General features: G+C 46.4%; 1 protein-coding gene across 4 annotated transcripts in view; it reads left to right on the forward strand.

Moving 5' to 3' along the window:
* Nucleotides 1–21725, forward strand: part of SETBP1 (SET binding protein 1) — a 310605-nt gene that overhangs the window by 132101 nt on the left and 156779 nt on the right. For 2 of the 4 annotated variants that reach the window (XM_054178144.1, XM_054178146.1), the window contains one exon: nt 11839–11910. The exons of the other annotated variants lie outside the window; for them this stretch is intronic. In XM_054178144.1, coding sequence (XP_054034119.1) covers nt 11839–11910 — 72 coding nt within the window. The remainder of the gene's footprint in view (nt 1–11838; nt 11911–21725) is intronic. 4 annotated transcript variants of the gene reach the window in all.

The following is a 21725-nucleotide window of genomic DNA, read 5'->3' on the forward strand; positions in this document are numbered from 1 at the left end:
CTTTCCTAAGTACACTACTAAGTGGTCAAAACTGCAACAAAATACAGGCTGGCTGGCTCAGCAACAAAGTGAAAGAAAGAGGGAGGTGTGTATTTTCAGACATAAGACTCATCATGGGAATTGCTCTTTTACAATGCATGTGGAGAAGGGGTACATGGAAAAATGCTTCTAATAGGACATTAGCTGCTCTTAAATAAGCAAACCTGTGCTTTGTAAAACAAATGTTCATCTCATCACTGACTGTCTTGTCCAAAGGCTTGCCTTGTATCAAAGCACTCCTGGTAGTGTTAGAAGCCAAACCTCTAGGCTTTCCTCAAGAATCCTAAGGTGCTCTTGTCATGGTGGCTTGCAAGCAGGCTTGAATACTTCACATTTTCCCTACATGCGAAACAGATGCAGGCAATTAAAGATGCACAGGAAAGGAAAGCAATCCTGGACCTTTGCATTGTCTTGCCCAGCACTGGTGCTATTGTTAAAAACTGACCAAGGACAACTGCCATGTCAGAGGACTGTTTCAGATAAGGATGAATGGTATATTCATGGTGCTTCTGTCCAACAGTAAATGGGACTTAAGGTCTTGCTATGAGTAGAAGTTCAACCCTATGTATTTCCAGCCTGGCAGGCATCAGGGCACACCGGTGGTTCTGAGAGGTAATTATAAGCTTCTGAATTTGCCAGACACATCACTGCATCCATTGAAAGCTTTGCATTATTGAGCTGAAGGTGAGGTTCAGGGTCTAGAGTAGTTTCCCAGCTCCGCTGCCGGCTCAGGCTCTCAGCAAACCTGCACCTCTTTTCCGAGCTGTGCAAATGAGATAGTAGTATCTGTCTCACAGGGGGTGTTAAGAAGCTTAAATCATTAGTGTTTACAAAGTGTTTCTAGATTCTCAGATGGAAGGCTCTATAAACAGACAAAGTATTACTAATTGCCAGCTTATACTTAATTGTGAAGTGAAAATAATGATGACTGGAGGAAAAAGTAGATGAATTTTCTGATGAGCTGCATAAGTCTAGTGGCTTTAAGTTAAACAGTTTAGCACATCATCTGAAAGATCTCCAGTCTTTTCTCTGGCTGCAATATTTGGGGAAAATCCTAATAGCCTTGAACATCTTTATGGCTTAGGAGCAGGCTGTGGTACTAACGTTCAGAGCATTTCAAAGCATATGGACGGAGGGTTTTGTTTGCATGGCTTGGTTTTGTGCTTTTTATCCTCTCCATTCAGCCCTGGCAGGGACGAAACAGACTGGTTTATTCAGTCCTTTCCACTTTGTGAATTTCCTGCAGTACCACAATGATGTTGTGCTTAAGCTCCCAGTTAACTTTTTGCTGGCATTTTGGAAGGTATCAGGAATCAGGCTGAGCTGAGTAATGTGTTGTGTGTCTTTATGAGCTGCATTATCTACATGCATTTCTCTTTTCTTCATGTGAGCTTGCTTCTTTAGGACCAAGATCTCTTGATAAATTAATCATAGAAATGGAAAGAAGATTAAGTAGGGCTCCTTCAGTCTTTAAAATACACCGTATTTTATTTTTCCCCTCAAACCACACTGTTAAAGAAGTGGTGGATAGCCGTTTCCCACTTGGCCTCCAAAGGGTGAAATCCTCATCTGGTATAAATTGGCGTAGCTCTATTCAAATCAGACCAACTACATTAATTCACTCCAGCTGAGGCTCCAGCCCTTAAATGCCAGCGAGGAGAGGGAGTTTTACACAGGATGGATTTTTGGGCTGGGTGGAAGGCTTTGCTGTGTAACTTAGTTATGTGTCTAGGCTCAGGGCTGTGGGAAACTGTCTATTTGACATCTGCAGCATACGCAGCAAATGCTTTGGCAGTTCGAGTTAATGCCGTTTGAATTCACAGGTTGTTTACTTTCAGCTTGAATGTGGATTTGCTTTCAGCCTCAGTGGGAAATCCAACATAAGAAGTAATAGGACCAGCCATCTGTCAAAAGGGTATGAGAATTCCTGATTTTCAACTAATAATGGAGATCAGGGACAAGTTCACCTCCTCTGTTGTCTTTGGCAAATTATTGGCATGCTCCTTGGACTTCCAACCCAGGGACCCAATCCCTCTGATGTAGTGTAAGCAGGCGTAGACTTAGGAGCTGAGACCTGTAAAGTGAGTGTGATCAGTGGTCGTGTCTGCAAACAAGCATTGTCCCAGCCCCTTCTTCCTCCACTCTGGCTCACAGTGCACTTTGGCTTGCGAGCCGTGCACCTGTGAAGCAGCCTGCTCCGGCATCACTGAAGCCTGTGACCTCTGGGGAGCGGTGAGCAGCCCCAGTGAATGGGAACCCTCATCTCTTGCCAGCGTTTCCTGCGAGTAAGTATCAGTCCATGTGTTACTCATAGGCAAGAGGATGATGTAATAAATGGATTGATTTGGTCACTTTTTCAAAACAAGCCCGGGGCCAGATTTCTCAACTGCTCAGCACTCCTTAGAGGGTCCAGATCTTTTACTTTCTTTCTTCCAAGCCAAAAGTTAAATCCATCCTTTTCTCTCACCATGTAAACTACGAGGCTCCACAAGAGCCAAGTTTTGACAGAAATGGTCAGCATCCTGCAGCATTTAGCAAGACACTATGAACAGATTTTGCAGAGAGCACAGCACGTGGTGGCTAATGAAGCTTCTCCCAGTCCACACATGTGGACTCGAATGGGAGCGTGAGCCTCCTGTCCTTGCCTTGGTCACTCACTAGAAGTGCCCTCGCCTTCCAAGAGGAGATGCATAGATTGTGCTTCTCGTGCTGCCTGGAAGCATGTGCCTTTGTTTTGGACATCTGTGTTGTATAAACTCTTGATTGTTACACTTTTCCCACTGACTTTATCCATTGTTTCTGTTAACTTGAGCTACCTTGATTTGTACCTAAAGATCTGAGTATCCACACAACCTGGGTGAGCTGAAGATCATTGTTGAGTAATTAATGAATAACAGAAATGGCAGGATTCAGAAAGACTACGAGAAATAACTTACCTGGTCTTTAACAGCAAAAATTCATTCTTTACTATGTGTAGAGAGGATGTATGTGCTTCTAACTTTTCTGACGTGATTAGTCCAGGGATACATGAGATCTGGAGGCACACTGGCCTGATTCTGATCTGCCCAACACACTGAGGAACTTTGCTTGTGATGTCCTAGTGTAAATTCATTCAGATACCAAAACCAGCCCCGCAACAGCCCTGTTTGTCCAGGGTACTTAACCAAAACACACTGCTTTCATCCCAACAGCACCATCCCCAGGCTATTTTACTTCAATTACACTCTGATTTAAATAAACTGGAGGGCACTGTATGATGTTCAAACTGATTTCTTTCTTCCTTCTCTGTCAAATTAGGGCTACTGAAGATGTGATGAAATTTAAAGACTGGGTGGGGAAACAAGACTCTCTTCAAAGTCTTAATTTTGTTTATTGATTCGGTAGTATTTGCTGATTAATAGCCACCCAAGGCTAAAAGGCTCATTTAAACTGGGAATGCTGTGATCTAGCATGTTACCTAGGGGAAGACTAACCATCTTACAGACAAGTGGCCTGCTCAACGTGGGAGAAATCAAGGGCTTAAGGAGACTAGCCTGTTTTTCTGCCAGTTTCCAGGGAGCCTTCTTTTACTTTAAACTTTCCATGGAATCCCAGCACCATTTTGCCTTATTTACCTCATGTGTGCAGTCCTGAGAACCAGGAGGCTTGAACTTAAACAAGCACAGTCCAACTTTCAAGTAAAAGACCTTGCAGTTTTAGGTTTTGCTTGGAACCAGAAGCAAAAGACTCAAAACACTGCATAAAAGAAGAAGAAAAAAAGCTGTTTTCATGGTATTCTTGGCATGGGCTCCTGCTCTGAGAGGTACTGGAAATCATGTAAGAGGGGTCTGTTCTTAAGACATTTCCAGCCTTACTCTGAAGACAGAGAGCTTTAGATAAACATCTGCATATGGGGAGCTCTATCCAAAGCAAACCACACAACCTTTTGTAGTTCACCCATCACTAACAGTGATTTCTCCCCTAGATCTCTCCCCATGCACTTGTGCTTGCACACAAGGCCTTCAAGGCATCCTGAAAGCTTTTTCCTTGCCTATAACATTTGAATTGTTCTTGAGCAAGATTTTCTTCTGAGTGAAGAAAGAGAATATGATTAAGCGCCCCATGCTGCCCAAAGGACTTCCTCTCCTCAGCCTTGCCACACACGTAGGGATTGCCTTCTGCCCCCTTTTCCTTTGCCATGTGTCTGTGCTTTACAGGGTCGTTTTTTTCCCCTTTTTCCCCAGCCTAGAAAAAAAATAACAGTCCCCCCTCCTCCTTGGCAGCATGGGTGACAGAGACAGAAATCAACACAGTGTCAGCACGAGTTTAGCCCCGCAGCTGGGACCTGAACTTTCCGCAGCAGAGCACAGTGCTGGGTCACTGCACTAGAGCAAGCCAGACTGATACAAAGTGCTTGCTCACCCTGGGAAGGGAAGCGTCAGAAGCCAGTTGATAAAAATCTTTAGGCACGATCTCTTGTGAGCTTACAGCAGCAAAGGCTGAGGTTTTCCTGGGAAAGATCACCATGGAGTGTATATTCGTTGTCATAACCCCCAAAATGACACAATATTTGGATGTCTGCTGCAGTAGTGAGGTATAGCATAGAAGCAGCGTAGATTTTAGAGCTGTTGAAACTGGAGATGGAGCCGTGTGGACTCAGCGTGCTGTGTACTGTGTGGAGTTTTCGGCTCTGAAGATCTGAACAATCATGTCTGCCAAGAGTTAATGTGCTTAGAAAGAGGATGCTAAAATATTCTTTCCCACTCCAGTTTGCAACCGAGAACTTGTTAGTCTGTAATATCTTTTATTTATAGTGCCTTCATCTCAAAGGATCTGAAAGTGCCTCTATCTGGGATTCACTTCAGCAATGCTTCCAGGCAGAGATGTTTCCCTGCAGGAGCCTCCAGATGAAGTTTCAGGATCTACTTTGCCATGGACACTTGTGAGACCCAGTCTCCCTGTCAAATGGCATCACCTGGTATTACAGGCTGGAGGGAAGGGCAGAAACCTACCCTGAGAGCAGAAAGAACAAACCACCTGGGAGAAAGGATTCAGATGGACACCATCTGACTTTGGAAACAAACTTGGGGAGAAACTATTGCCAGTGCTGGATTACAGCCTTTGCAAGAGGCCTGAGACAGTGAAGTCACAACTTAGAAGATGAGATCTGGAGGCTTTACCTGGATATTGCATCACTCAACCTACACAATCCCAGCTCTTCTGTAGTGGCCTGGAGAAAACTCTGATGTGGACCTCGCACAGGGGACGCATCCCAGTGGCACAAGTACCCCAAAGGACACGTGCTTGAGACTCCAGTTTAAGTATGCAAGTTGACATATCTCTTAATGAGTGCAGTCACAGCAGGGCATCTTCTATGCCCGCACATCAGCTGTTCACACACAGCAGCTGATGGAGGCTGAAGGACCAGCTCCTCCATGTGGCTCCTGCCAGCTACAAGGTGTCATCTAGCCCTCTGCTTTTCTCCTCTCTTACATGTGCTGGCCAGGGAAAGTGAAAATCGAACCAACCAACAGGTTTATGATTTCAGCCTGAGATTTCTGCTTCATCCACAGCCAGGCAAGATTTTGCCAAGATACATACTAGACAGCTGCTTAGAACACTGCTGTTTTGTCTGTACCACCCTGAGCATGCTTGCCTGTCTGTTTCCTGGTCTGTTTCTGTGACCCCACTTTTTTCTGAGGTGGCCAGACCATGTTTGGTGAGAAGCAGCCTTTTACAGACACTTTTGCTGGGCTTCTTGATGAACTCATTGCTACAGGGAGTAGAGGCACCAGTCTGAGACACAGTGTGTGTCCCTCTATTTCACCACTCTCTCCCTCATGTGTCTTCCAAGGAGTCCTGATGTGTCTCAATGGACAAAGCAGTCCCATAAGTTTTGTAAAAAGCCCTCAGGACCCAAAGTGGCTGCTTATGAGTCTGTACCCTGCTCTGGTTCTCCAGGATGGCTTGCAGCTTCATGTGCTAGTGCAACCATGATAAAATCCTTGCTGCATCTTCTCTCCTACCCCCATCTCCCTCCCCAGCCATCCCCAGCATAAGCATTATTACACTTTTTCTCCAGATCTCTTTCCTGCAGGCAGCAGATGAGGTGTACTTTACACCACTTTATTCCCATTACGTGTATGCCAGTGTTTCAAACTCTGCTTTAATCAGAGCCACATTGCTGGATGAAAATTGGCTCTTCTGGATCCTTTCCATGAAGAACGTGCATTTTGTCACAACCTTTCTCTACCTCACAACCAAGCTTGCCTCCTCCTTCCTTCGTGGAGGGGGCTGGGGCTTGTACATCCTGGCATCCTCAAGGATCATGTTTCCTGTTTTTAGGGCACCTCTCACTCTCTCCTTCCTCAGAAAAGAGCATGCATATGTTGTGTGCACACATTGGGGTTCTTCCCCCATCTCAACGCATTAAGCACTGCATCACGTTTCATTCCTTTGGTGCTCCTTCTATACGTGCTGCTTTAAATCTGCAGATGGGAGTGGGAGGCCCTCTACGGACAAGCTAAGAGAGAAAAAAGGCGGCGGGGGGAGAAAGAAAATAAGGGATTAAATATTTGGGAGGAGAGTGTTTAAGAGGAGAGAAAAACAAATCAAAGCTGGTGCCAGGCTGGAACCAGCAGCTGGTTGCCAGCACAGCAGGCTGAGAGGTTGTTGGTGGAAGTGCTTAGTGCCATGTTTGGGTTGCTTAAAAAAATTCACCCTCCCTCTCTTGTTATTCTGCCTCTGTTTTATTTTCCCAGCCCCACAAGGAGGAATTTGTCTGCCAAACACAAGCTTGCAGAATGGTTGTATTTACGTCAGTGCCAAAGGATGCAAACAGGGTCTGTCCTGCCTATTGACATGTGTGTGCACATGCATGTGTACCTGCAAGCACTGCAGATCGCCTGTGCTTGGGCAGCTGTGAGCCAGACTGGTCCTGCCAGGCATGCTGTTGGTGCAGTGGCTCTCCACTGCAAGGAGATGCCAGTGCACTGGCAACCATAGCGTGATTTTATTTCTGATGTAAGGAGGTGGGAGGGCTGGGTATGGAGGAGGAAGGGGGGGTGGAAGGTTGTAGCACTTGGCTGGAAAGATTTAGAGGAGTACAAAGGAGAGAGCGATGAAAAGGGGTGGCAGGAGGAGGGGGAAGGAGGCTGTGAACTGGCTGCTGTGGAGGTGGGAAGAGATTTATGTTTGCCAAGTGGGTTCGATTGGGAGTGGGCTGGGAGGGTGTGGGGTGCCGCAGGCAGGGCTGAGGGTGCTGCAAGGAGGCTGATGGCCTCGGTGGCAAGGCGACGGAGCTTTTATTTTCTTCCTTTCTTTCCTCTTCCCTCCGCTGGGTGCTGGGAGGAGAAGGCAAGACAAAAAGCTGAACCGGTGCCAAGAAGGAGTTGCAGCGACTCGCAAGCGGCACTCTGCGCCGCACTAATATTTTGAAGCTGGGCTGTGCTTGGAGAGCAGGGGAACGTGCCGGGAATGAGAATGGCTGTGGCCACGGGGCTGCCAGCCAGGCTGTTCTCCCTCTTACCGGCTTCTGCTTTGCCCCCTAAACGTGACCCTTTTCTCCCCCATCCAGCTCTAAAAGGCAAAAAAGGGGTCCTGGGAAAGAAAGGGGACCCTCGCTGGGGACTCGTGGTATAGAGGGGGCAGAGGCGGGACAGCAGTTTGCCCCCCCCGGGCTGGTGCAGTGTGGCAAGCGCGTAGCACAAATGCTCTCTGCCTGTAGCCAGTTTTCAGCCCATATGTGGCTGTTACAACGCTCGCTGGAAGGGATTGTAAGCACAGAAGGGGCGAATGTGCTCGTCCCCTCCTACCATCTCCGTGCTGGGGGATGATTTTTATTGTTAAAATTGGGGGGTTTTGCAGGAAGAGAAGACGTGATTCCCTGAGAGTTTTCTGACTGCTTTCTAGTTGCCACTCCTTCCCCTCCTCATCACTGCTCTCCTCCTCCTCTTCCTCTCTCCATACCCATAAGGCTGCTCTCGTGGCTCTGTATCCTGATGCAAGGTTACTTGTAGGACACGCGAATCTCTGCAAGGTGCAGCGTCGCCTGCGTCGGTGTTCCCCTCAGCTGCTCATTTGCTGGGGGATGAGGCAACTTCAGGCAGCTCCACGGCTCAGCTACTGCAGTGCTGATGCTTTGGTTCAAAAAGCCCCTTCCTGAGAAGCCTGCCAGGAAACAAACAGGCAGGGAAAAACCATGCAGGGCTGAAACTTCGACAGCAGTTAAGAAATTGCAAGAGATGGGTTGGAGTTTTGCTGTCATTTTTGTCTGAAAGGAAGGCTTTGCCTTGGTCCTCTCTTCACTCTATACACAGGCTGGGAAAATGTACATTTGTGTTTTGGCTGGTTGGTAGGTTTAAAGCTTTTAAAAAAAAATTATTGCATTAGTTCAATAGTTGGAATGCAAAGATTTTCCCCATCACCTCACCTGTGCTTCTCTCACTGTCATCCTGACATTTGGATGCGAAGTTTTGTTTTGGTTTTACAGTAGTTGGACAACAAAGAAAGAGAAAAATCACATCCCATCCTGGGCTGCATCAAGAGAAGCAGAGCCAGCAGGGCCAGGGAGGGGATTCTCCTACTCTGCTCCACTCTGCTGAGACCCCACCTGGAGCACTGCATCCAGTTCTAGAGCCTCTGTTCCAGGAAGGATCTGGAGATGCTGGAAGGTGTCCAGAGAAGGGCCACAAGGAGCAGCAGAGGGCTGGAGCTGCTCTGCTGTGAGGACAGACTGAGGGAGTTGGGGTTGTGCAGGCTGGAGAAGGCTCAAAGGAGACCTTCTTGTGGCCTTCCAGGATTTGAAGGGGGCTACAAGAAAGCTGGGGAGGGACTTTTGAGGTTGTCAGGGAGTGATAGGACTGGGGGGAGTGGAACAAAACTAGAGGAGGGTAGATTCACATTGGATGTGAGGAAGAAGTTGTTCCCCATGAGGGTGCTGAGAGCCTGGCACAGGTTGCCCAGGGAGGTGGTGGCAGCCTCCTGCCTGGAGGTGTTTGCAGCCAGGCTGGATGTGGCTGTGAGCAACCTGCTGTAGTGTGAGGTGTCCCTGGCCGTGGCAGGGGGGTTGGAACTGGCTAATCCTTGAGGTCCCTTCCAGCCCTGACAACTCTGTGATTCTATGATTCTATAAAAAGCCTTCCTTTGGCCTTGAAAACAGGTCTAGATCCTGGTTTAAGAGCAGTTTTAGCAGTCTCACAGCCAGTAGGCCAAGTTCAAGGAGAACTTTCTAAAACACAGGCAGGGGCTCATTGACTCTTGCATCTCAGAAGCTTGTGGTTGCTGGGATGTCAGTTTGACCCAGCTTGTAGTCCTAGGTCTGGGATGAACCCTGTGACCTCTCTTTCACCTGAAAACCATGCCCTACTGTATGTCCAAACCACTTCAGCTGTCACCTTTGGTTTCAGACGTGTAGACCTGGGTTTGGAGCACCTTATCCTGCCCAAGCAAGGTGGTTTGGAAATACTGTGATAAGCAGTGGGGAATTCAGGGAACCTTAATGGTGTTACCCAGTCTGCTCTCCTCACACTTCTCTCCTAACTCCTCAGATCAGTGGTTCTTCCTCTGCAGGGTATTGAAAGCTCAGTCCCAAGTTAGTGCTGCTAAGAGATACAGCTGTCTCTGAGGTGATGCTCACAGGTTTTGTATGGAGTAGGATGTCTTCAACAATTGATCCCTTGCTCTTCTTCAGCTTTTATTGCCTTGAACCCTGTCGTTGCTGCATGGACTTGTGCACAGAAGATGCTGTCACCTTTTTTTGTTCTTTTTTCTTGCTCTTTTTCCTTTGCTGTGGGTAAGGAGTATGTAGTGCTTTGGATAGGAAAACTTGGGGTGGGTAAAGAAACCTTGGCAAATGTCAACAAGAAGGTTGGTGAAGTAACTTGTATATACAGTGTACTATTCTGACTTCCACTTGATCCTGCCTATTCTTCATGAAGAAAGCACACAGATAAGAACACATGGGTTTGTGTGCTCCCATGTGCTTGCTGTTTGCTTTTCAGTTCCTCTTTGGACATAATGACCTGAGGTGCATATTCAAGCTGTCATCTCACCAAGGACACATACCCTGCAGACCTTGCCTTATGTCCCAGAAGTCCTTGCTGATACTTCTGGCTGCAGCTGCACCTCTTTCTCTGAGCACAACCTCCTCTTTCTAACCTGCCATTGCTGACCATGGGTCTCCAACTTACAAAAGCAGATGCCAGGAGTGGCGATTAAAGTACACAAGTCAGCAGAGGAGACCCTGGATACTGTCCTAACCCACAATGCACATGCACAGAGAGAGAGCATGGCTCACACTTAAGGTGTGAAGCCATCTTGAGTTTGCTACTGATTTAATGCTTCAGGTACCAAATATCAATTCCCAATGGAGTCAAAGATACCAACAAGTGTAAGTGTAGGTCAGCAGCCTCCACCTGCAGGAAGTAGCCATGTGATGTTTGTTGTTCAGGAACATGAACTGAGGACAGCAAATTAAGACCCTTCCTGAGTCCTGATGTTTCTGAAGGCACAAGTTTTTCATTTCTTTGATATCTTGAAAATACTCTGGAGAAAGGGAGGTTATGGGATGGATCCTGTCCTCAGGACAAAAATGTTACCACTGTACTTTCCAAGTGGCTCAAGTAAGCCATCTGGGCAGTTTGATAGTACTTCTCAGGCATTACAAAACATTGATGTGGTAGCTGAACATCTTTGTCTTTATTTACCCTGTAAAGTGTCTTTGGATGTGTTCCTCTGAAATGTGGTGTTTCATGGATCTCAAGTTGTTCCCTGCAAATCCTTCACCATTGTAAGACTTTGTCATGAGAAATGAGCTCTGCTCAGAGCTGATATGAGGTAACTTTTGTTTGGAAGGGCTCATCCAGAGGACTCTTCCAAATCTGTCTTCTACCCTTCTATTCACACCTTCTCCACCTTTGATTTATTTTTTTTTAACTGTTAATCTCACATTTTTATAATCTAAAAGTGCAAATGCTCTGCAGTTGTGGTCCAGTAGCTGAGTTAATCTCAGACCCCTGAAGTGGCAGATGGCTGATTTGTTCCTGATTCTAGTTACAGAGAATTGTACCACCTATTATCTTTGCACAGGCTGCCACTTAAAAGGGTGCCTTGGGCAATATCAGTGAAAAGAAGAGCAAAGAAAATACTCTCTGATCTGCATCACCATAGATGAAAATATAACATGTTTCACCTTTGTGTGAAGGCCTGGAGAGGTGGACAAAGAGGGGAGAGGAGATGGGAGGGGAAGAAGAAAAGAGGAAAATCTCATTTTCATACCAGAAGTGCAGAAGAGTAGTGCAGAGTGGGTTTGTTGCAATCATGAATCACAAGCATTTAGCCTGTTTTAAATGGTTTTGTAATGTGGTAATCTTTGGTTTCAGCACTTTGCTTTAACTCTTAAACACAGCATGTGGGTTGGCATCCTGTGACACCTTCCTGGTCTTCCCAAGCTCTTCTGATGTGGGCTGTCATAGGAATCTATGGCTCTGCTCCCTGTTGTCATAATTCACTGCACACCCCATGGCTGCTGGGGGGAGGCTGTCATGGCTTCTGGTGCTGGTATGCTTACCAGGGTGATTTGGGAGCATAAACCTAAGCATCTGCGTGGGTTAAGGACCTTCCAAAGTTGAATGGAGCCAAGGGTGAGCCCCAGCAGTAGGTGCTCAGTGGGCCCTGGCTGGCAGTTGGTGGTGGTCACGCAAAAAGGTGCAAGGAAATGGAGAAAGAGAGCAAATCTTTGGATGCTAATGACCATTTTCTGTATGGTCATGCCCACAATCAAGGTTTTCTCTTTTCTCTTTGCTCTGGTAAACTACACAGAGTCAGATGAAGAATTTGGGAAGAGAGTGTGGGTTCCCTGTGCTGACTCCAGTGACGAAAACTGTGAACAAGGTAAGAAAAAGGAGTTATGGTTGTGAAGGTTTTTGGTTTTGCCCTTCCAAACCCATTACTGCACTGTTAGACATGAAATGTAGGAAGTGCATAGCACAGAAAGGGATATTCCAAGCTCTGACTGAATGAGGCTAAAAAGATGAAGCTAAATTTGGCTTCTTTTTAATGTATGCCATTATGATGGTTTGTGGTTTAGAACAGTTTGCATTGTATCCGAATGATCTATGTGTGAATAATTGTTACCAACCTCCTGACACCAGGACCTAATTAGGAAGTAAGAGCCTTTAATAGGCCATTTACGTAGTGTGCTTCCATATGTCTCCTTGCACAATTTATTTGCCTCACTCCATTGAGAGATAATGAGAATAAAACTCCTGGAACTGCCTTTGACTGTAAGGCTCTTCTCTTCATCTCCTCTGCATTTATTAATCAGATAATATCTGTTTCCCTGTGTTCAGAAAGAAGAAGCTGCTGTACTGCTACTGTTATTCCAGATTGCCCACGTTTCTCAGTTTCTGGGCTTCCAGTGGAAATAAAATGAGAAATGCCAAAGCAGCATGCAGCCTAAGAAAAATGCAATGCTGCCAGAGAAAGCAGAAAGGTTAGGGTAGGATAATCTCAAAGGAATGCGGCCTACCATATCCACCTCAAACCCTGCTGAAAAGCTAATGATAATGGTGTTTCAGTCAAAGTGTAGGTGAAATTAGAAGAACTCAATGTCTAACTGCCATTTGAAGAGCTTTGTGCTGATTCTGGGTAGCTTTCTTCCTACAAGAGTGTGAATAGAGGGGAAAGGTACAGTGCTGCCTGAGCTTTGTCTTAGTTTGGAGTGTTTAGCTCAGTCTGATCTCTGGGACTATCTGTGCATGTTAGGTTGCAGACCTACTGTTTCAGAAAGTGTCATTTGTTTCCAAACACCTCTTGCATGAGCAACTCCATGCCATGCTTCCCACAATCCTGGAGTCAGAGAAGAAGGATACAGGGGAATGCCATTTTCTACGGGGATGAACTTTAGTTACATTTCTCAATGTTTTGGTTGTTTCCCCCTCCCAGTTCAGGGCCTTACTTGGTTTCCCAGTAAAAGACATTCCCACTTGCAGTGATTTTGCTTATGATAATTCACTTGTGTGTTCCCTTCCAGGAACTGTCATTGCCTTCCAGAAGGGGGGTTAGTGCTGGTCCCCTCGCAGTGATAATTATAATCAGACTTGTCAGCCTTCACACAGTTTACACTTATCACTTGCATTTAGGAGGATTTTTCCTGAAGCCTATTACCAGTGCTGCTTCTTAGGGAAAAACAGTCATGATTTTCTCTGTTAATCTTTGATGGCTCTCTGCTTTGAATAGAGGAGCAAAAAGATTGCCAGTTGCAGTTAAAGAAACTGTCTGTAGGTCCTGGTGCAGAGCTCTGCGTCCAGAGAGCCAGGGAACAGGCAGTCAGGAGATGCTGGGGGGTTTAATTTGGTTGCGACAACTCAGGGCACACAAACCAGCACTTTTCCAACGCTAATGCCACAGAAACTGGCTCTAGAGACCTGCTAGATGAAGGCTTCAGGTGGCAAGTGGGTGCTGCAGCGATACTGATTGTGCCCATGTTGGACCACTTGAACACAGGATAGCCACAGAAGTGGTTGCAGTCAGCCAAAGACCGCTGCTGGCTTGCAGTGATGGGCACAGTGCTGAGGGGTCCACCAGCACACTGCAGTCCAGTGGACTTTTATTCATCCTGGGATGCTTGAAAATTGTCCACTCCAAGTGTTCACTGGGAAGCACAATGCCCCATTTTCGCTCTATTTGTTTCCCTGTTGATATGATACTGAGCTCCCTTTCTTTGCTTTTTGCTAACTTGAAGGAAGAAAAAAGGAATTTTAAGTACCTATTTTTTTCTAAGTGACCGAGGAACCTTTCAGACTGCCTGATGTGATTGCCAGAGATTTGGGGATCCCTTGATTTTGGTAAAATTTCAGGGTGGCCAGCATGTTATAGCTGTTGCAGCAAAGGACATGGTGGGAGAGTGGGAACTCTTTGTTCTTCACTGTTATACATTTACAATGTACGGGGAGATGATTTGCCTGCCTTTTATTTAAATTCACTGGGAACTAGAGATTTATTTATCAGTTGTCACTCCCTAGAGGAAGATAAATGCCATGTAGCAAAGACTTCATCTATTATACAAACAGATTTGAAGGCTTTGCTAGTGCATTCCTCTGCCTGCTGCATTGAGTGAAAATGCCTTTGGCTGAGCAGAGATAGAGTGATACTTAGCAGTAGCATCTTATGACCTTTTGATCAGCTGAGATCTCAAGCCATATTAGTGGACAGATTATGATGTGATGGAAAGAGGGACAGGAATAGCCTTTTCATCATTAGATCCTTCCTGTGAGTATCATCCTTTGATATATTCAGTTGGTTAATCACTAAGGCTGGGACAGTCATTTGACAGCAGAGGAGTGGAATACTGGTACAGGCAATTCAGATGTGCTCAGGTTTGCCAGCTGCAGCTGGATATTACATCTTGCAGGCTTTCCCTAGAAGCCTGCTACCCTCCTGTTTCTTTAAAGGCTGTGGGTGCCCTTGCTGTGGGTGCCTCAGGCAAACGGATTGCAAAAGTGATGAAAGTTTAAATAGAAAGCAGTGAATGTTACAGAAAACCCAAAGCGCAGTGACAAAGAAAGATCCCATCCCCACCTGAGGGTGCATGCAAAACCCCCAGGGCTCCTTCTTCCCCCTCCCTCTGCTGGGCTAGTCTCAGCTGGCCAGGCCTGAGACTGCCCATCCCCCTGTGGCCTTGGGCCCAGTCAGGCCCATGGCCGGGAGATCTCTCCCCCAGTTACCAAGTCTCGGAGAGGGAAGGAAAGAGGAAGTGCCAGACTCCGCACTGGATCTTATAGTGGTGCAAAGAATTATGGTAGGAAATACACAATTTCCTGTGTCCATCCCTCTGGGCTGGACTTCTGGACACAGGAAGTGAATGCACCAGGGGGGCACCCAGCTCAAACTACAACACTGTTGTATCAAGCTCACCTACCTGTCTTAGCCTTTACCTGCTCCTTAACCTTTAGGTTCACTCTTCTAGGTTTAAAGTAGTCTCCTTTTTGTCATAGGGGCCAATGGGTTACTCAGCTTTGTTGATAATGCGACACAAAGGAACTCTTACAGTGGCAAGTGTTGTGTCAAAGCTTGATCTGACTGCTTTGGGCACTTCTGGAAGGACGGGAGGATGAACCTCTGTTTGTGAAGTGCGGTGTAAGAGCAGGAGCATGTGCCCAGGCAGCCCTTCCTGGTTATGGAGTACATGGCACAGTCCTGACCATGGTTAGCACAGGGGTGTCCAAGTTGCACACATTTTGCTTCCTCTGAAAGTCAAAGATGATGTTTATTTTCCCAGTGGGAAGAAGGAGAATCACAGAGTCACAGAATGCTAGGGGTTGGAAGGGACCTCCAGGTGTCATCAAGTCCAACCCCCATGCCAAAGCAGGATCCCCTAAAGCAGGCTGCAGAGGTGGGTTTTGAAAGTCTCCAGAGAAGGAGACTCCACAGGCTCTCTGGCCAGCCTGTTCCAGTCCTCTCTCACCCTCACTGTAGTGAAGTGTCTCCTCGTGTGTAAAAGTTGTTTGGATATGGTGCTTGGGGATGTGGTTTAGGGGGGAGCCTTATGGAGCAGGGTTATCAGTGATCCCGAGGGTCTTTTCCAAACAGCATGTCTCTGTGATTCTGTGCAACCTTCTGTGTTCCAGCTTGTACCTGTTGTTCCTTGTCCTATCACTGGGCACCACCAAAAAGAGACTGGCACCTTCATCTTGATAGCCAGCCCTCATATATTTGTAGATGTTGATAAGAACTCATCTCAGCCTTCTCAAAACTAAGCAATCCCTGTTCTCTCTGTCTTTCTTCATAAGAGGGATCTTCAAGTCCCCCAGTCATCGTTGTAATTCTCCATTGGACTCCCTCTAGCAGACCCCTGTCTCTCTGGGATTGGGACCCCAACAATGGACACAGTATTCCAGGTGTGGGCTCACCAGGGCAAAGTAGAGGGGGAGAAGAACCTCTCTAGACCTGCTGGACACACTTCTCTTGATGAACCCTGGGATGCCATTGGCTCTCTTGAGCACAACAGCACATTGCTGTCCCTTGGGTAACTTGTCTGCTAGGACTCCAAAGTCTTTCTCCATGGAGTTGTTTCCCAGCACAATGACCCCCAGTCTCTACTAGTGCCTGGTGTTATTCCTCCTCAGATGCAGGACTCTGCACTTGTCGTTACCGAACTTGGTGAGGTTTGCCTTCACCCATCTCTCCACCCTGTCCAGACCTTGTTGGATGGCAGCACAGACTTCCATTGTGTCAGCCACCCCCCACCACTTTTGTATCATGAGCAGACTTGCTGAGAGTGTACTCAATTCCCTCATCCAGGTCAGGCCCTCCTAGGAAACTGAGCTCCATGATTCTAAACTCTGTTTGTCAGCAGTGGGAGAGGTGAGCCTCCATCAGAGGCTGATTCAGCCTCTCTTGTTCCTGATCTCTCCACATCATAGACAGTTGCTAAGGCAGCTTAGCTGGGTTCATCATGCTGATAGCAGTGAAAAGGCTATATTATCCCCCCAAAAGCCTTTGTATTGTACAGCTGCTTTCATGGATGTTTACTAGTCACCTCCTCTGCCTCTCCGAGCTCATATTAAAAGAGTATGAGGCTCCTGAGGTGTTCTTTCCTGAAACAGTGAGTGCCACCTGTTATTTTCCTTCATAGAAAGTATTTCTTTCTCCCTCACAATAGGGAGCTTCCTTTTTCAATGGTTTTCAGCCATAATATTGGTGTTATATATAATTTCCTTCTAATGGTTTCGTGGTTAGTAGTTAAATGTGTCCATGGGACACAACTGCAGAGTTATGTATAATCAAATAGCTCATGGAAGGATATAGCATTATGTCTTTCAAATTCTTTTTGTTTGATAAAGAAAGTTCTATTTTGGGTAGATGAATATATTGAATATTTTTTTTTACCCTGAATGAAAAACTTAAGTGAAAAAAAAAAGGACTGGCTTGAAGTGTAATGCTGCATTATCATTTCCTTCATTGCAGTTTGTTCATGTAGAAGGTGATCTGACATAATGCATGTTTAAACGTCAAACCAGAATGCTTGTGCTTCAAGAGTGCCTCAGCTGCTCAGCCAAAGTGGGCATGCAGTCATTGACTGAATTTGGCACATATTTGGAAACATGACCTTCATCTGCAGATTTCAGTGAGGAAAGTGTTTTCCCCAGACATTTCAGTAAGTCAGAGAAGTGGATTGTATTTTTGACAAGCTAATGATGTTCTGTCTTAGGCAGAGGGAGCGCATCCTGGTCGTGTCCCTGAAACTCAATGCCCTGTGCTGCTTGTTAACAATGCACATTTATTGTTTCAGTGTCCCAGTTTGCTATCAAGTATCAATGCACTGCTATATACCAAATAATCAATAGTTCTGTCAGTTGAGTATGTCCTGGAAATACCCTATTACTGTTAATATTGATCCCCACAGCAGATATCAAGGCATCAAGCATCACAGCCATTGCTTGCTAGCACCCTGGCTATTGCAGAGCCCCTGGCTTGGAAGTGACTGCAGCGTGCAAGCCCTCAGGGATCGACGTTATCTGCACATGCTCCTGTCGTGTGCAGTAAGGAGCATGAACAGCAACACCAGACTATCAGGGCACACACAACCTACAGATATGGTGCTTACAGCTTCATTTCAGCCTTCTGTGGTTTCTGGGTGCAGTAGACCAGCTACAAAGAGCTCTGGTAAACTAAGTGTGTTAGTTCCAGTATCTGTACTCTTGTACAGCTCAGCAGCCTGAGAACCCAAACTAATCAAGGTCCTGGTGTCCTCTTCTTGGGAGGAGTGAGACAGGCTGTGATTGCATGGCTTGAGACCACCAGCAGCCTTGTCTAAGCACCATGAGCAGTGTTGTTAGTGAAGGCTCATGTGGTTTGCTTGCAGAGGTGACTTCAGACTCAGGCTATTGAATGGGAAAAACAGTCCTGCAACATCCAAGGTGTGCTGGAAGCGTCGAGAGCATCTGTTCTTTGCTATCCAAACCCTTCCAGGCTGCCAGGCTTCCTTGAGAGGAAGAAAATGTGGTGCTCTCCATTCTTGCATGTGCATTCACACCCCCTTTGTGAGCTTGGCAGTCTTTCCTGTATCTGTAATGGCTTTGCCATGAAGCTGTGAAAGAAAGTTTGCCAGATTGGTTTTACAATTATCAGTCTTCTCAGAAACAGTACAGAATTTATTTCATTGACTAAGATACAGCCATGATCCTCTAAAAGCTCTTTTCTGATTTTATTAACCTAGATGATTTAAATTAGTAATTTATCTCCATGCTGCCAAATTTAGTTGGCATAGTACTCTTGATACAGGAATATAGGATGCTCCCATTTCTTTGATAGGTGGTTTTACCAATGCCTGATCACTCTTTCTGTGAAAAGCTTCTTCCTAATGTCCAGTCTAAACCTACCCAGTCATAGCTTAAGGCCATTGCCTCTTGTTCTACCACTAACTGGAGCACAAGCCCTATGAGGAGAGGCTGAGGGAGCTGGGGTTTCTTAGCCTGGAGAAGAGGAGGCTCAGGGGAGACCTTCTTGCTATCTACAACTACCTAAAGGGAGGTTGTAGCCAGTTGGGGTTTGGTCTCTTCTCCCAGGCAACCAGCACCAGAACAAGAGGACACAGTCTCAAGCTGTGCCAGGAGAGGTAGAGGCTGGATGTTAGGAAGAAATTCTTCACAGAGAGATTGGCCACTGGGATGTGCTGCCCAGGGAGGTGGAGGAGTCACCATCACCGGAGGTGTTCAGGAGGAGACTTGATGGGGTGCTTGGTGTCATGGTTTAGTTGATTAGATGGTGTTGGATGATAGGTTGGATGCCATGATCTTGAAGGTCTCCTCTTCTCTTCTCTTCTCTTCTCTTCTCTTCTCTTCTCTTCTCTTCTCTTCTCTTCTCTTCTCTTCTCTTCTCTTCTCTTCTCTTCTCTTCTCTTCTCTTCTCTTCTCTTCTCTTCTCTTCTCTTCTCTTCTCTTCTCTTCTCTTCTCTTCTCTTCTCTTCTCTTCTCTTCTCTTCTCTTCTCTTCTCTTCTCTTCTCTTCTCTTCTCTTCTCTTCTCTTCTCTTCTCTTCTCTTCTCTTCTCTTCTCTTCTCTTCTCTTCTCTTCTCTTCTCTTCTCTTCTCTTCTCTTCTCTTCTCTTCTCTTCTCTTCTCTTCTCTTTTCTCTTCCCAAACCTTCCCTCCTTTACCAGTGAGAAGAGACCACCAGCAGCCTCTCCACAACCTCCTTTCAGGTAGTTGTAGACAGTGGTAGTCTCCCCTCAGCCTCCTCTTTTCCAAACTAACCACCCCCAGCTCCTTCAGTTGCTCTTCATCAGATTTATTCTCCCGGCCCTTCACAGCTTCCTTGCCCTCCTCTGCCCTGGCTCCAGCACCTCCACATGTCTCCTGCACTGAGGTGCCCAAAACTGGACACAACACTCCAGGTGTAGCCTCCCCAGAGCTGAGCACAAGGGGACAATTCCCTCCCTGCTCCTGCTGGACACAGCATTGCTGATCCCAGCCAGGATGCCTTTGGCTTTCTTGGGCACCTGGGCACACTGCTGGCTCATATTCAGTTGCCTGTCCATTAGCACCCCCAGGTCCCTTTCTGCCAGCAGCTTTCCAGCTACACTGCCCCAAGCCTGTGGCATTGCTTGGAGTTGTTGTGACCCCAGTGCAGGACCTGGCACTTGGCCTTGTTGAAGCTCATCTCATTGACCTTGGCCATGGATCCAATCTATCCAAGTCCCTCTTTGGATCCTCCCTACCCTCATGCAGATCAACATCCCACCTAACTTGGTGTCATCTGTGAACTTGCTGATTACACACTCTGTGTCTTCATTAAGGCCATCAATAAAGATGTTAAACATCCAGAGGCCACAGACTCTGCTTTTGCTCTTGAGCTCCATCCAAAGGTCTCTGTGCAGCCATGCCAGATGCCTTCCCTGCTGACTCCTTTGTCAGCACGCTGGGACAGCCTGCTCCTGAAGCCTTCTGTCTTCCAGGTGCCCTTTGTCCCCAAGGAGAAAGTTTATCAGCTGTATCTTCATCCAGGAGCTTCAGCTTATCTACTGCTTAGAAGGCCATTTAGCAACTTGGAGATGAAGCTCAAGACAATGTTTTGGAAAGTCTATGTGAGGAAAGAGAGATACATATTGTCTCTCACTGGGAGACACCAAGGTCAGGTTTGACAAGCTCAGAGCAGTCTGAGTTGCAGGAGAAATGCAATACAAGGCTCTGTATTTGCTGACATATCCTAAGTCTGACTTAATTTCAAAGATGACATGTCTGCACTTTCAGAGGGAAGAAACAAAAAATCAGAGGCTCAAGCAGGTATGACTTGCAGCTTAGAGTTGCTGGTTTGGATTTAGAGCTGAAGTTGTCATTGGTTGTGGCTGTGTGCTGTCACCAAAAGGAAGCTATACCATGGTTGCAAGCTCTTCAAAACATCTCTGCCTCTAGCAGTATCACCTTGTCTCTGTACAGCCTCAGCAGCTTACTTCTACTGCTTCAAGTGAAATGCAAATAATGTCGTTTGTTGAGTTGTTCTGTTTCTCTGGGATGCTGGGTGGATGGCCATGTCTGTCCTTACCTCCTCTTGCCGTCAAAATGCCCCAAGATACCATCATTGAAGTTCAGAGGTCATTGGTGGTTTAAATCCTCTCCTTGGATCCAAATAAAATTAAGTAAAAATCAGCAAGAGAACCAAGAGGCCAAAATGCCAGAATGGGGTTTCCAAGCTTGCTGGTTTCAGAACGTTTCTGGCAGGCATCTGCTTGTTTGGATTTATGGATGTGATGCCTGTAAAAGTCAGGAAACAACCCAACACATGGTTGAGCACAGTGTTCAGGTATTTCACTGGATAACAAAGTTCTCTCTTCTGTGTGTGTGTGTGCCCATTTCCTCACAGCCTCAGGAGTGCCCTGTTCGCAGTCATGCTACCAGCATGTGTCTGTGGGGCTGAAATACCAGGATGTGTAGTTCTCTAACTAAAAAAAGGATCTTTTTGAAGCCTCAGACATTTTCTCCTCTCCCTTTCCATGAACAAGCAACATAATAGACTGTGCTATTAGAACTCAAAGGCCACTCATTTATTTACATGGTTTAATGATTTGGCCTTTTGAGCTGCAAGTATACCTGCTTTTGGTGCTGCTTCTCTTTTAGCACTGGTCAGGCTTGTCCTATGTAACAAAGAAGCTGATCCTTTTATGGATGGTGTTAACTGAGACACCAGTGACTGGATCACATTTAAGAGCTAAATTCCCCTTTTATTCTCAAAGGTAGTCAGGATCAAAGCACCCAGAGGCCAGAACTGAAGAGAGAAACTTAAGCTCACAGGGCATCCTTCCTGTGAACAAATAAAGACATTATAATTTCCCTTGCTGCCAATCAGCAGCAGGTCCTTGCTTAAAAAGATGATATTGTGGTAATGCATAAAAATCCCTCTCATGGCTGGAGCATCGTAAAGCAAATGCATTATTGTTCTTGGCTCAAAGCCTGTATGACATGAAAAGGTGAAGAGGAGAGTCTAGGGGTTGGCAGAGGCAGGCAGGAAGCAGCAGGAAAAGGCTTCAGGGTGCCTATCTACACACCCAGCTGTCACCAGCTCTTACTGGGGCTGCATGCACAACACTGGGAGAGGTTTGCAAGAGGACTGTGGATGGGGCTGGTGGGTGTGTAGCCAGAGCCTTTCACTTGCAGGAGAGACAGCCTTGGAGAAAAAGTGAAGGTGTATTAGCAGCAGTTATTTACTCTCT

The sequence above is a fragment of the Dryobates pubescens genome, chromosome Z (genome assembly GCF_014839835.1).
Source record: "Dryobates pubescens isolate bDryPub1 chromosome Z, bDryPub1.pri, whole genome shotgun sequence".
NCBI lineage: Eukaryota > Metazoa > Chordata > Aves > Piciformes > Picidae > Dryobates > Dryobates pubescens.